Genomic DNA, 15,051 nt, shown 5'->3' with positions numbered 1-15,051 from the left:
TTCCCCTACTTCATCGAGTTGTGGCTCTTAGTGGCGTTGGTTGAGACGATGGCGTCAAAATAGAAAGAAGATTATGGAAAGTTGGACTTGTAAGAAAATAATCATATTACCGTAGATCTATAATAGATAGAAAGAAAAGAATAGTAATTGTAACTAAGTACTTGACTATGTTATTCCAGATTCGTAGAATAAGAAGGATACTATATTAGTCTGAAATGTGAATGTAGTAGCTTGTTTGGGAGGAAAATGAATTTTTGCATATTATTGTAACATTAGGCAATACGTGTTGCACATGCACGCTTACTAGTACTGGAAAATAAACGATAACTACAACAGTAAATCAAGATAAAATGGCGCGAGCACAGCGCGGGATACAAGTCATGCCTTCAAACACAACTAGGATGGAAATCTTCCAAGGTGGATGGGAAAACGGGGCGGCGACTGTCACAAGGACTACGTTCGTCGATGCAGTACACCCAGGTGTCGAAGCCGAAACTCATGAAGAGACGGCGAGCACACTCGTCGACAGACACCAGCTTAATACAGGAAAATATGGTGTCCTATATTGGGAAGTCGATCCCTCCTGCTTCAGCAACTCAGATCCACATAACATCGGTAGTTGGGACACCAAACATATCAGGAATGAACACAGAGTACCTCTCCACCCACACCCCCGCTGGATCATATTGGGATTATACCCGACGTCCAAGTACACGCATGTGTATGTGTCCGAGTAGTACAATATATATGATATCGAGTACGATTAGTATTAGTACACATCGATTAAATTATTGGTTCACTTGCAAAAGTTTCACAATTTTGGTGAGAGAAGAGATCGAGGAAATGCCACGAAATTGTTACCTTAGGTACTTCTGTAACTGTCCATCGAACAATCGTAGAATTCTCTGTTGTTCATGTACTTAAATCTGGTACCCCTGGGATGTCGTAGTAAATTTTGTGAGAAGTTGGTAAGTTTACTCGAAGGCAAAGCAAGTGAGTGTTGCTGGGGTTGGCATTCAAAAAAAAAAGTGAGTGTTGCTGGGTGTGAAAGCTAACTGGGCCTTTAGTCTTGTGCTGGTCGCCTTCAAGGCCCCAGTGCTCACGCAGCCCATCTCCATCCACCATCTCGAGGTAGACGCGGACGGCCCGCTATCGACAGGAGAACATTTGCCTGGCGGAGAGCACCGAGCCTCATCCCACCACCACCACCAAGCGGAGGAGCCACCTGAGGACGGGCGGCGAGCGAGAGGGCGGCGGCGGCGGCTGGCGGCGAAGCGGGGTCAGGGCGAAGAGATGGCGTTCACCATGCGCGCCGTGAAGGTTCCGCCGAACTCGGCGTCGATGGGGGAGGCGCGGCACCGCGTGTTCGACTTCTTCAGGGAGGCCTGCCGCGCCATCCCCTCCATCATGGAGATCTACAACCTCGACGACGTCGTGACCCCCGCCCAGCTCCGCGCCAGCATCTCCCAGCAGATCCGGAAGAACCAGGGCGTCTCCGACCCCAAGGTGCCCCCCCTTTCCCACTCCATTTCGATCCGCCCCTCGCAAATGGATAGTTGTAGAACGAAGAACGAGCGCGTTGCCGTCCTCTTCGATCCAGTCGCTGTCCGATCCTTCCGAGGGGGACGCTCTCTGCGGAAATCTGATGTATGTTTCTTTGGGGGGCTGGGAATCGCCGATGCATGATCGGTACGCCTTGTTGGATGGGTAGGTAGCAGTTGACCTTGCTGGTAATTTTCGCAGGATTACGGGCTGACAACTCTTTGTTTCTAGTGGCACTGCAGTGTGGCAACCCTGTCCTTCCAGGACTAGCAACCAGACTTTGTAGGTAGTATTTTGTCCACCTATGGGTCGGCCTGCAAGAAGGTGCTCACTGCCCTGGATTTCTGGATTAGCCAGAGGCTACAACGTCCGTAAAATGCTTATCTGTGCTTGTTTATATGCTGCTAAGAACCCGGTTCCTAGCTGCTGCTTTGTACTATATGGCAACTCGATGTTTTTGGGGTTGATTACCCATTGTGGAAGTAGGAAGGTCCTTATGTATTGTATTCAATTATTTAATTGTGTTCTATTGCTGCTTCTGCGCAAGAATAGGTGCCAAATTTCATTATATGCTTCACCACTGGCTATGTAAGTAGCTAGGCATGGTTATACAGTGTGGTTCTAGATCTGATGGGGGAAAAGCAGTTAACCGTAAATTAGACCAGTATCCTCCTAAATTGATTGGCATTATTGACCACCAATAGATAACAGGAACCACACAATTTGTTCATACCTTCTAAGCTAAAACAAAACGTAGACCAACATTTGGTGCCTCCAGGTTCTAGAGTAGTATCACAGGCAGTGTAAACCATGAAATATAAGTTCCGTAAATTTCCAGCCTCTAGTCTCTATGAGCTACCTTATGATGTGAGGATACTTCGATATAGGACATAACTCTTAAGTTATATCAGAAGAAATCAAATGTATCATTTGAAATGAAATCATAATGGCTTCCAAATTTTGCAGTAGTTAATCATGTAACAATAGCATTATACCCGTTTCGTACAAGAAATGATTGACATATCAATCAGGATTTGTATGAGTATCAGACATGATGGAATAAGATATACTTCCTCCGTAAAGAAATATAAGAGCGTTTAGATCACTAAAGTAGTGATCTAAACGCTCTTATATTAGTTTACAGATGGAGTACATCCTTTATCATACACAAATTTCAGTCACAAAAATATAGCATTCACAACTACACAATATTGGTTGCAAGTTAAGCTTGAGTCTCAAGGTAGATTCATATTTTGTAACAAGTCAACTAACTTGATTATCCTCCTGCTTAATCATATCACTAGTAACTTGGAGAAACCAAAGAATTGGGTTAAATTGGCATTCTTGAGGATATATTCACCAGCTAGAGTTTCAGTCCTAATTATTTTACTCCTGACTTTGGAGGTCTACCCAGGTTCATGGCAACTATGGCCCCATGGACAGACAACCAAGTTGTCTGCGAGCCAAGTGTTATAATTTCTAGATGATAGTGTAATAATTTAATGATTTTTTATTGCTTTCACTAGAAGCTGTCAATCCTAGTCCATTTGGATGCACAATACTGTGATCTTCATCAAAAGGAGATTGTTTAATGCCAACTTGCTATCAGCTGTGTGCAATTGCGATGGAAAATGTTTGTACGTAATTTTCTGATATTTAGCTGGAGGTGTAACTAGATCATATTTGTGCTTACTGGGCTTGACCAGTTTGATTGAGTAAGAGTGCTCAAGTCTGGTTCCCAGCACTCATATTCGATCCATAACAATTTTGTTTTGCTATCCTATAGGCCTATTTTACTTAATTATCTTTTTGCCTCTCCTTTGGACAAGTAGCATGTGCTGACTTTAGTTGGAATTTGCATTGAATATGATTTGGTTCCTCGCCTGAACCTTGCACTCAACATTCTAAATTAATTTCAGGTTAGTGAGTAGGCATTTGGATTTAGGATTATTCTTTATTGTTTTTTATATTCCAGTGGACTTGGGGATTGAGTAGGAAGGATCGATAAAATATGTATTTAATTTTTCACCTACAGTTATAACAAAAATTCTGCCATCTTGGTGATACTAAGTTATATTATCTGTGTCCCTGCATCGAATTTGGGGCCAAAAGTTTGCAGAAACTTCAGTTTGCACTTATTGAACACCTTAATTTTGCCCTTTGCTAGAGTGCTTGTCAACACACTTCAATATTTCTATTCCGTACCATCTGTGGTCTGCATTATACAATGAGATCTCATATACAATCTAGCACTGGCCTCTGAAACATCTAGCAGCCATTCTTATATCACTGTAATGGCACAACAATGCCAGGAAAGCATTTCTATCTCCCTCAATCTGATTGTACATCTCTGCTAATTTGTGCTGACTTGCGTGCGAACAAACAGGTCATTGATATGCTTCTCTTCAACGGGATGGAGGAGCTGAACAACATCACCGAGCACGCGAAGCAGCGCCACCACATCATCGGGCAATATGTGGTTGGCCACAAGGGGCTGGTGCAGGACCTGGAAAAGGACCAAGGGAGCTCCGAGTTCCTGAAGAAATTCTACACCAGCAACTACTAGGATCCGAGGCCGCCACAAAAATTTCCAGCCTTCCTGTAGAAGTGCCCTTGACATGTACTCTGAATAAGACGCTGAGAAACACATCCGGCCCAATTTATTTTATTACTCTATGTTTTGCTTTGTTCGAGCTTGATTTGATTACTTGGTCATCTCTACTCAATGAGATGGTGTCTGCCAGTGAAACGGTTGTAACTCATAGACCCTGCTTCCCAAGCTCATGTTGAAGGATTGATGTCTTGCAGAGGCAAGATCGATGTGGATGTGGTGTTCATGCGTATCTTGGTGCTTCCTACGTGGAGTAAGTCCATGCTTGAGATCTTGATTCTGATAGAAGTATCATTCTATCATACTCCATTTTGTTCGATTTTGTTTTGGTTCCAATTGCCCCTTATTCAATCTATTTAAAAGCTGATTCTGATGTGCTTGCTCGCCAAACTGCACAAATCCCATGCACATCATTTTCTTACAAATATGCAAGGACACAACAATCTATTTTGCAGTATGAAAAAAAATGCAAATGCATTGCAATATTTCAAGCACATCGGAGCAACTTTTTTTAATGCATGAACAAATCCTTGTTGGTTGCGACAAATCATTGAGAAACATCATTTACAGCATATACTACATACAAAGCAACATGAATGCAACAACATGGAACAATTTTGTGGTATGAATGCAACAAATGCCTATGGTCATTGCAACATGTCGCCCATGTCCAACACAACATACACGAGCTTGTTGCTACCAAAACACCATACATGACATCAAAAAATATACAAACAAGCTAACCTTATAAAATCACAGAAAATAGATGTTGATGTCGTCGCCTTGGCCTCGCCGAGGACGAATCCATCTCGTCGAAGCACCACTGTCGCCGGAACTAGTGAGCCCAAACTCATTTCCCCGACGACTCGGCATCGCCATCTTTCCCTAGCTATGGCATGGTGGAGGGCTTGATTTTGAGGTCCAACTCAAGATTCAGCGTGAGGTTGTCGATGATAGTTGTTACCTTCACCTGTACAGGCAAGGAGCAATGGGCATTGGTAGGGGCAAAGGATGGCAGGGAAGAAGCATTGTGAAGAGCTATTTGTGGCAGTGACAAAGGAGGCACTGTGACAAGCTAGTGCTGCAACGGAGGCAGGAGATAGTGGGTTCCCATGGAAGCAAAGGACGATGGGCAACGTGGAGCAACGGATGGCGAGGGACTGAGGGAGAAGATGGTGGGGGAGAAATTGTATAGATAGGCTTAGCCCATGGCCCATGCCACCCCTTAGAGCTACAATAGTTATATATAGTAACTACCCCTAGAAAAATAAACCAATGAAACGTTTCACTGCCACACCCTAGGTCGTGGCCCGAGCAGCCGGGGCTTGGTTACACCCCTGGAAGGGAGAAAATGATACGGTGAGTGTTGTTGGCTTGTTGCTATGTAAGATGAGGCAAGCGATCGAGAGACTTGATCGGCAGACAAATTAGGTAATTTACCATGAATATTATGTACTCTCCTTCCCAAAATGTAAGGCACACTTGACTTTGCATAGTCTTTGATGTATGAATGACTCTTAATATGTACCAAAATAGTACCGTCGTATTTGTCTTGCAAAACAATTTTGTTTCATATTAATTTTTTCGAAATACAATAATTGAAATTCATAGTCAAAATTATGTGATGAAGACCAAAAGAAGAAAAGCGTGCCCTATATTTTGTGAAGGAGGGAGTATTGTTTTGTCTTACATCAATAATATAAGTAATCAACATAATCTAGAATAATGTGAGACAACAACTTCAAAAGAAGGTAAAAATGCCCAACCTCTGCATTGAACGATGCACACATCCCTCAATTAATTATTGCAAAGTTTACAAGTATCCATAAGTCTAAAAAGTATATGGAAAGCTAGAAAGGGCATATAGATTCCAACCAATCGCAAACAAGAAAATATGAGGCTTTGTGAGTCACACATCCTATTATTAGGTTGCTACACAACTCTGTTGGACAAACCACAAGCGGCCAACTACCAGACTCCCGATCCTCCTCGACATAGATAGGACCACATAGGGATCCAGAAAGTGGCTCTATGGATGACCTGCCATAAATGGAAAACTTCCATCTTTTTAAAACATAGACATTGCGACAATTCCATATTGCCCAAAGTAAAACACAAGCTCCCACCAGGATTTGCACTTTAACATAGAGTGCACCCCCATTCAACCAGTTACTGAGAGAATTCGTAATACTAGTTGGTGGCGCAAGTTGAATGCAAGATGAATAGAACATCAGAAGATCTCAGCAAGCGGGCAATCTAGGAAAAGATGTCAAATTGATTCCTCATTTCCACATAAATCACATTTGTGCAACCATGCCATCGTCACCTTTTGCGTTTGGTCATGATCACTCTTCTTCCAGATAGTACATAAATATATTTACTTTCAAAGGCACTTTAAGTAACGAAACCGTGATTAAAAGGAATGTCAATATAAATGAGATCGCGATACATTGACTTAACCGGAAAAGGGCCAGAATTTTCGAGTTTCCACCTGAAGGAATATAATCCAGTTGTTAGATTGACTATCACCAACCTATTAACCAAATGCAGCCAATCCACCCACTTCACTCCCGAGAGTGCCCGGCAAAAAATAAACATTTAAAGGAACACGTCCCAACATAAAGGCAACACAAACTTCACTCCGCTGGATGATATTGTAAATATAGGGATATTGAAAAGCTAGGGAAGCATCTCTCAACTATGTGTTCTCCCAAAATCTAATAGTATGTCCACCTCCACACCATGACGAGAAAAAACATTTTTGTATCTCGTCAAGCCTTTCTAGAAATGTGAGTTCGTTGGTTCAGCAGAGTCCGAGATAAAGTCCTGGAGTGCATGTATCTGTTTCTAAGTAACTCCTATGGGACTCCATCCTCAGTTAGCCACTTGTACAACCATTCTCTGAGAAAACACTTTATTCGTTGGTGCTTAGCTTCTATCAATTTTTCTCTTTTTATTCTGTACCTTTCTTAGTTGCATCTAGTGGGGTACTGTATTTTGATCTTCATTTTCTTTTCCTTTCGTACATTATTACACATAATTTCTTTGGACATTATAAAATGCGTATATATTTTGTTTCCAATTGTTTTTTCAAGCATTATATGTTTTGACATTATAGTGCACTCGAGCGTGGGCTCATCGAACAAGGAAACAGAACTATGCCTATAAAGTTCCGAAAGCAATTACACATAAATATGTTTTAGTACATTGCGTATTTGCAACTGTTTTTGGTAAACAATTTCTTCTATGTGGATAAAGTTGTTTTTCGACATGCCAATGCCAAAAGAAATCCGCAAAACTCTTTCTAGGAGGATTTTTCTTCTACGTGGATAAAGTTGTTTTTTCGACAGGCCAATGCAAAAAGAAGTACATTAAATCCACAAACTCTTTCTAGGAGTGTTTTCCTTTCATTTTCATATTTCTTGCTTGTATTTTTTTTGAGTGAACCACATCAGAGAGTGTTCCTACAATTTCATAATGAGGGACACAACAAAACTCTCTGCATGCGAGCTCCTTTAATTTGGTGGCGGCAAGATGAGGGGGGAGGGGGCTCCGTGCCCGAGCAGGTAGGGTTTCCCTTTAGGGCATCTCAAACAGCAACAACAACAGCAACAAAAACAACAAAAACAACCTAGAACTTGAAGACTGAAATGGACCGCCTCCTCTGGAACTGCCGCTACAAAGGACCCCTGCCCTCTTGTCCTAGTTCAAAGGATGCCGCACCGGCAGCCGGCAGCTCGGTGTTGGAAATATGCCCTAGAGGCAATAATAAAAGCATTATTATTATAGTTCCTTGTTCATGATAATTGTATTTTATTCATGCTATAATTGTATTATCCAGAAATCGTAATACACGTGTGAATACATAGACCACAATACGTCCCTAGTAAGCCTCTAGTTGACTAGCTCGTTGGTCAACAGATAGTCATGGTTTCCTGACTATGGACATTAGATGTCGTTGACAACGGGATCACATCATTAGGAGAATGATGTGATGGACAAGACCCAATTCTAAGCATAGCACAAGATCGTGTAGTTCGTTTAGCTAGAGCTTTTCCAATGTCAAGTATCTCTTCCTTAGACCATGAGATCGTGTAACTCCCGGATACCGTAGGAGTGCTTTGGGTGTACCAAACGTCACAACGTAACTGGGTGACTATAAAGGTGCACTACAGGTATCTCCGAAAGTGTCTGTTGGGTTGACACGGATCGAGACTGGGATTTGTCACTCCGTATGACGGAGAGGTATCTCTGGGCCCACTCGGTAATGCATCATCATAATGAGCTCAAAGTGACCAAGTGTTTGGTCACGGGATCATGCATTATGGTACGAGTAAAGTGACTTGCCGGTAACGAGACTGAACGAGGTATTGGGATACTGACGATCGAGTCTCGGGCTTGTAACGTACCGATTGACAAAGGGAATAGTATACAGGGTTGCTTGAATCCTCGACATCGTGGTTCATCCGATGACATCATCGAGGAGCATGTGGGAGCCAACATGGGTATCCATATCCCGCTGTTGGTTATTGACCTGAGAGCCGTCTCAGTCATGTCTGCATGTCTCCCGAACCCGTAGGTCTACACACTTAAGGTTCGGTGACGCTAGGGTTATTAGGAAGACTTGTATGTGATTACCGAATGTTGTTCGGAGTCCCGGATGAGATCTCGGACGTCACGAGGAGTTCCAGAAGGGTCCGGAGGTAAATATTTATATATGGGAAGTTGTCAAACGGACACCGGAAAGTTTCGGGGGCATATCGGTATTGTACCGGGGCCACCGGAAGGGTTCCGGGGGTCCACCGAGAAGGGCCACCCCTCCCGGGGGGCCACATGGGCTGCATGGGGAAGGAGCCAGCCCCTGGAGGGCTGGGCGCGCCTTTGCCCCCTTGGGCCCATGCGGCTAGGGTTGGGGGGAACCCTAGAGGGGGCACCCCCTTTGCTTGGGGGGCAAGTCCCCCCCCTGGCCGCCGCCCCCCCTCTAGATCCCATCTAGAGGGGCCGGCCCCCCTTGCCCCTTCCCCTATAAATAGAGGGGTGAGGGGAGGGCTGCACACCCAAGCCAAGGCGCAGCCCCTCCCCTCCCCAACACCTCTCCTCCTCCGTCACGAGCTTGGCGAAGCCCTGCCGGAGTGCTGCTTCTCCACCAACACCACGCCGTCGTGCTACCGGTGGAGCTGTCTTCCTCAACCTCTCCTTCCTCCTTGCTGGATCAAGACGGAGGAGAGGTCGCCCGTACCATACGTGTGTTGAACGCGGAGGTGCTGTCCGTTCAGCACTTGGTCATCGGTGATCTGAATCACATCGAGTACGACTCCATCATCACCGCTCCCTCGAACGCTTCCGTACGCGATCTACAAGTGGTATGTAGATGCAAACTCACTCCCTTGACTCGTTGCTTAGATGAACTTATAGATGGATCTTGGTGAAACCGTAGGAAAATTTTTAATTTTCTGCAACGTTCCCCAACAGTGGCATCATGAGCTAGGTCTATGCGTAGTTCTCTATTGCACGAGTAGAACACAATTTTGTTGTGGGCGTAGATCTTGTCAACTTGCTTGCCGCTACTAGTCTTATCTTGCTTCAGCGGTATTGTGGGATGAAGCGGCCCGGACCAACCTTACACGTATGCTTACGTGAGACCGGTTCCACCGACTAACATGCACTAGTTGCATAAGGTGGCTGGCGGGTGTCTGTCTCTCCCACTTTAGTTGGAGCGGATTCGATGAAAAGGGTCCTTATGAAGGGTAAATAGAAGTTGACAAAATCACGTTGTGGTTATTCGTAGGTAAGAAAACGTTCTTGCTAGAACCCAATTGCAGTCACGTAAAAGATGCAACAACAATTAGAGGACGTCTAACTTGTTTTTGCAGCAATTGTCATGTGATGTGATATGGCCAGAAGTTGTGATGAATGATGAATGATATATTGTGATGTATGAGATCATGTTCTTGTAATAGGAATCACGACTTGCATGTCGATGAGTATGACAACCGGAAGGAGCCATAGGAGTTGTCTTTATTTTTTGTATGACCTGCGTGTCATTGAAGAACGCCATGTAAATTACTTTACTTTATTGCTAAACGCGTTAGCCATAGAAGTAGAAGTAGTCGTTGGCGTGACAACTTCATGAAGACACGATGATGGAGATCATGATGATGGAGATCATGGTGTCATGCCGGTGACAAGATGATCATGGAGCCCCGAAGATGAAGATCAAAGGAGCTATATGATATTGGCCATATCATGTCACTACTTTATATAATTGCATGTGATGTTTATTATGTTTTATGCATCTTGTTTACTTAGAACGACGGTAGTAAATAAGATGATCCCTTATAATAATTTCAAGAAAGTGTTCCCCCTAACTGTGCACCGTTGCTAAAGTTCGTCGTTCGAAGCACCACGTGATGATCGGGTGTGATAGATCCTTACGTTCACATACAACGGGTGTAAGACAGATTTACACATGCAGAACACTTAGGGTTAACTTGACGAGCCTAGCATGTATAGACATGGCCTCGGAACACAGAGACCAAAAGGTCGAACATGAGTTGTATGGAAGATACGATCAACATGGAGATGTTCACCGATGATGACTAGTCCGTCTCACTTGATGATCGGACACGGCCTAGTCGACTCGGATCGTGTAACACTTAGATGACTAGAGGGATGTCTAATCTGAGTGGGAGTTCATTCAATAATTTGATTAGATGAACTTAATTATCATGAACTTAGTCTAAAACTTTTGCATAATATGTCTTGTAGATCAAATGGCCAACGCTCATGTCAACATGAACTTCAATGTGTTCCTAGAGAAAACCAAGCTGAAAGATGATGGCAGCAACTATACGGACTGGGTCCGGAACCTGAGGATCATCCTCATAGCTGCCAGGAAACAATATGTCCTAGAAGGACCGCTAGGTGACGCTCCTGTCCCAGAGAACCAAGACATTATGAATGCTTGGCAGTTTCGTGCTGATGATTACTCCCTCGTTCAGTGCGGCATGCTTTACAGCTTAGAACCGGGGCTCCAAAAGCGTTTTGAGCAACACGGAGCATATGAGATGTTCGAGGAGCTGAAACTAGTTTTCCAAGCTCATGCCCGGGTCGAGAGATATGAAGTCTCCAACAAGTTCTATAGTTGTAAGATGGAGGAAAATAGTTCTGTCAGTGAGCACATACTCAAAATGTCTGGGTTGCACAACTGCCTGTCCCAGTTGGACATTAACCTCCCGGATGAGGCGGTCATTGACAGAATCCTTCAGTCGCTCCCACCAAGCTACAAGAGCTTTGTGATGAACTACAATATGCAGGGGATGGTGAAGACCATTCCTGAAGTATTTTCAATGCTGAAGTCAGCAGAGGTTGAAATCAAGAAAGAACATCAAGTGTTGATGGTCAATAAGACCACTAAGTTCAAGAAGGGCAAGGGTAAGAAGAACTTCAAGAAGGACGGCAAAGATGGAGCCGCGCCCGGTAAGCCAGTTGTCGGGAAGAAGTCAAAGCATGGACCCAAGCCTAAAACTGAGTGCTTCTATTGCAAGGGGAAGGGTCACTGGAAGTGGAACTGCCCCAAATACTTAGCAGACAAGAAGGCCGGCAACACTAAAGGTATATTTGATATACATGTAATTGATGTGTACCTTACCAGTACTTGTAGTAACTCCTGGGTATTTGATACCGGTGCCGTTGCTCACATTCGTAACTCACAGCAGGAGCTGCGGAATAAGAGGAGACTGGCGAAGGACGAGGTGACGATGCGCGTCGGGAATGGTTCCAAGGTCGATGTGATCGTCGTCGGCACGCTACCTCTACATTTACCTACGGGATTAGTTTTAAACCTCAATAATTGTTATTTAGTGCCAAGTTTGAGCATGAACATTGTATCTGGATCTCGTTTGATGCGAGATGGCTACTCATTTAAATCTGAGAATAATGGTTGTTCTTTTTATATGAGAGATATGTTTTATGGTCATGCCCCGATGGTCAATGGTTTATTCTTAATGAATCTCGAATATAATACTACACATATTCATAGTGTGAATACCAAAAGATGTAAAGTTGATAACGATAGTCCCACATATTTGTGGCACTGCCACCTTGGTCACATTGGTGTCAAGCGCATGAAGAAGCTCCATGCTGATGGACTTTTAGAGTCTCTCGATTATGAATCATTTGACACATGCGAACCATGCCTCATGGGCAAAATGACCAAGACCCCGTTCTCTGGAACAATGGAGCGAGCAACCAACTTGTTGGAAATCATACATACCGATGTGTGCGGTCCAATGAGCGTTGAGGCTCACGGAGGATATCGTTATGTTCTCACTCTCACAGACGACTTAAGTAGATATGGGTATGTCTACTTGATGAAACACAAGTCTGAGACCTTTGAAAAGTTCAAGGAATTTCAGAATGAGGTAGAGAATCAACGTGACCGAAAGATAAAATTCTTACGATCGGATCATGGAGGAGAATATTTAAGTCACGAATTTGGCACACACTTAAGAAAATGTGGAATCGTTTCACAACTCATGCCGCCTGGAACACCTCAACGTAACGGTGTGTCCGAACGTCGTAATCGCACTCTATTGGATATGGTGCGGTCTATGCTGTCTCTTACCGATTTACCACTATCATTTTGGGGATACGCTCTAGAGACAGCTACATTCACTTTAAATAGGGCACCGTCTAAATCCGTTGAGACGACACCGTATGAATTATGGTTTGGGAAGAAACCTAAGCTGTCATTTCTAAAAGTTTGGGGATGCGATGCTTATGTCAAGAAACTTCAACCTGAAAAGCTCGAACCCAAGTCGGAAAAATGCGTCTTTATAGGATACCCTAAGGAAACCATTGGGTATACCTTCTACTTAAGATCCGAGGGCAAGATCTTTGTTGCCAAGAACGGATCCTTTCTAGAAAAAGAGTTTCTCTCAAAAGAAGTAAGTGGGAGGAAAGTAGAACTCGATGAAGTACTACCTCTTGAACAGGATAGTAGTGCAGCTCAGGAAAATGTTCCTGTGATGCCTACTCCAACTGGAGAAGAAATTAATGATGATGATCAAGGTACTTCTGATCAAGTTGCTGCTGAACTTCGTAGGTCCACAAGGACACGTTCCGCACCAGAGTGGTACGGCAACCCTGCCTGGAAATCATGTTGTTAGACAACGGTGAACCTTCGAACTATGAAGAAGCGATGGCGGGCCCAGATTCCAACAAATGGCTTGAAGCCATGAAATCCGAGATAGAATCCATGTATGAAAACAAAGTATGGACTTTGACTGACTTGCCCGACGATCGGCGAGCGATAGAAAACAAATGGATCTTTAAGAAGAAGACGGAGTTGGAACATTCGCTTTGATGAGATGATCAAAGCGTTTGGGTTTATGCAGACTTATGGAGAAGCCTGCGTTTACAAGAAAGTGAGTGGGAGCTCTGTAGCATTTCTCATATTATATGTAGATGACACACTTTTGATGGGAAATGATATAGAATTCTTGGACAACATTAAGGCCTACTTGAATAAGTGTTTTTCAATGAAGGATCTTGGAGAAGCTGCTTATATATTAGGCATAAAGATCTATAGAGATAGATCGAGACGCCTCATAGGTCTTTCACAAAGCACATACCTTGATAAGATTTTGAAGAAGTTCAAAATGGATCAGTCTAAGAAGGGGTTCTTGCCTGTATTGCAAGGTGTGAGATTGAGCTCGACTCAATGCCCGACCACGGCAAAAGATAAAGAAGAGATGAGTGTCATCCCCTATGCTTCAGCCATAGGATCTATTATGTATGCCATGCTGTGTACCAGACCTGATGTAAACCTTGCCGTAAGTTTGGTAGGAAGGTACCGAAGTAATCCCGGCAAGGAACACTGGACAACGGTCAAGAATATCTTGAAGTACCTGAAAAGGACAAAGGACATGTTTCTCATTTATGGAGGTGACGAAGAGCTCGTCGTAAAGGGTTACGTCGACGCTAGCTTCGACACAGATCTGGATGACTCTAAGTCACAAACCGGATACGTGTATATGTTGAATGGTGGAGCAGTAAGCTGGTGCAGCTGCAAGCAGAGCATCGTGGCGGGATCTACATGTGAAGCGGAGTACATGGCAGCCTTGGAGGCAGCACATGAAGCTATTTGGGTGAAGGAGTTCATCACCGACCTAGGAGTCATACCCAATGCGTCGGGGCCGATCAAACTCTTCTGTGACAACACTGGAGCTATTGCCCTTGCCAAGGAGCCCAGGTTTCACAAGAAGACCAGGCACATCAAGTGTCCTTTTAACTCCATCCGGGAAAATGTTCAAGATGGAGACATAGATATTTGCAAAGTACATACGGATCTGAATGTCGCAGATCCGTTGACTAAACCTCTCTCGCGAGCAAAACATGATCAACACCAGAACTCTATGGGTGTTCGATTCATCACAATGTAACTAGATTATTGACTCTAGTGCAAGTGGGAGACTGTTGGAAATATGCCCTAGAGGCAATAATAAAAGCATTATTATTATAGTTCCTTGTTCGTGATAATTGTCTTTTATTCATGCTATAATTGTATTATCCGGAAATCGTAATACACGTGTGAATACATAGACCACAATACGTCCCTAGTAAGCCTCTAGTTGACTAGCTCGTTGGTCAACAGATAGTCATGGTTTCCTGACTATGGACATTAGATGTCGTTGACAACGGGATCACATCATTAGGAGAATGATGTGATGGACAAGACCCAATCCTAAGCATAGCACAAGATCGTGTAGTTCATTTTGCTAGAGCTTTTCCAATGTCAAGTATCTCTTCCTTAGACCATGAGATCGTGTAACTCCCGGATACCGTAGGAGTGCTTTGGGTGTACCAAATGTCACAACGTAACTGGGTGACTATAA

General features: G+C 43.8%; 1 protein-coding gene across 1 annotated transcript; it reads left to right on the top strand.

Moving 5' to 3' along the window:
- The first annotated feature begins 1,146 nt into the window (after nucleotides 1-1,146).
- LOC123044029 (NADH dehydrogenase [ubiquinone] 1 alpha subcomplex subunit 6) lies at nucleotides 1,147-4,385 on the top strand. Its single transcript, XM_044466647.1, has 2 exons — nucleotides 1,147-1,506; nucleotides 3,929-4,385. Exons 1-2 carry the CDS (start codon nucleotides 1,294-1,296, stop codon nucleotides 4,106-4,108), a joined length of 393 nt encoding a protein of 130 aa, XP_044322582.1. The 5' UTR covers nucleotides 1,147-1,293; the 3' UTR covers nucleotides 4,109-4,385.
- The last annotated feature ends 10,666 nt before the right edge of the window (nucleotides 4,386-15,051 follow it).

Source organism: Triticum aestivum, chromosome 2B (genome assembly GCF_018294505.1).
Source record: "Triticum aestivum cultivar Chinese Spring chromosome 2B, IWGSC CS RefSeq v2.1, whole genome shotgun sequence".
In the NCBI taxonomy this organism is placed as follows: Eukaryota; Viridiplantae; Streptophyta; class Magnoliopsida; order Poales; family Poaceae; genus Triticum; species Triticum aestivum.
Note: the sequence above shows the minus strand (reverse complement) of the source record. Positions and strands in the feature narration are given on the sequence as shown.

Bases quoted from the DNA above. Each gene is read 5' to 3' on its own strand.
- LOC123044029 (XM_044466647.1), top strand. From the start codon at position 1,294: ATGGCGTTCACCATGCGCGCCGTGAAGGTTCCGCCGAACTCGGCGTCG. The intron at 1,507-3,928 runs GTGCCCCCCCTT...GCGAACAAACAG, and splicing joins AGGGCGTCTCCGACCCCAAG to GTCATTGATATGCTTCTCTT.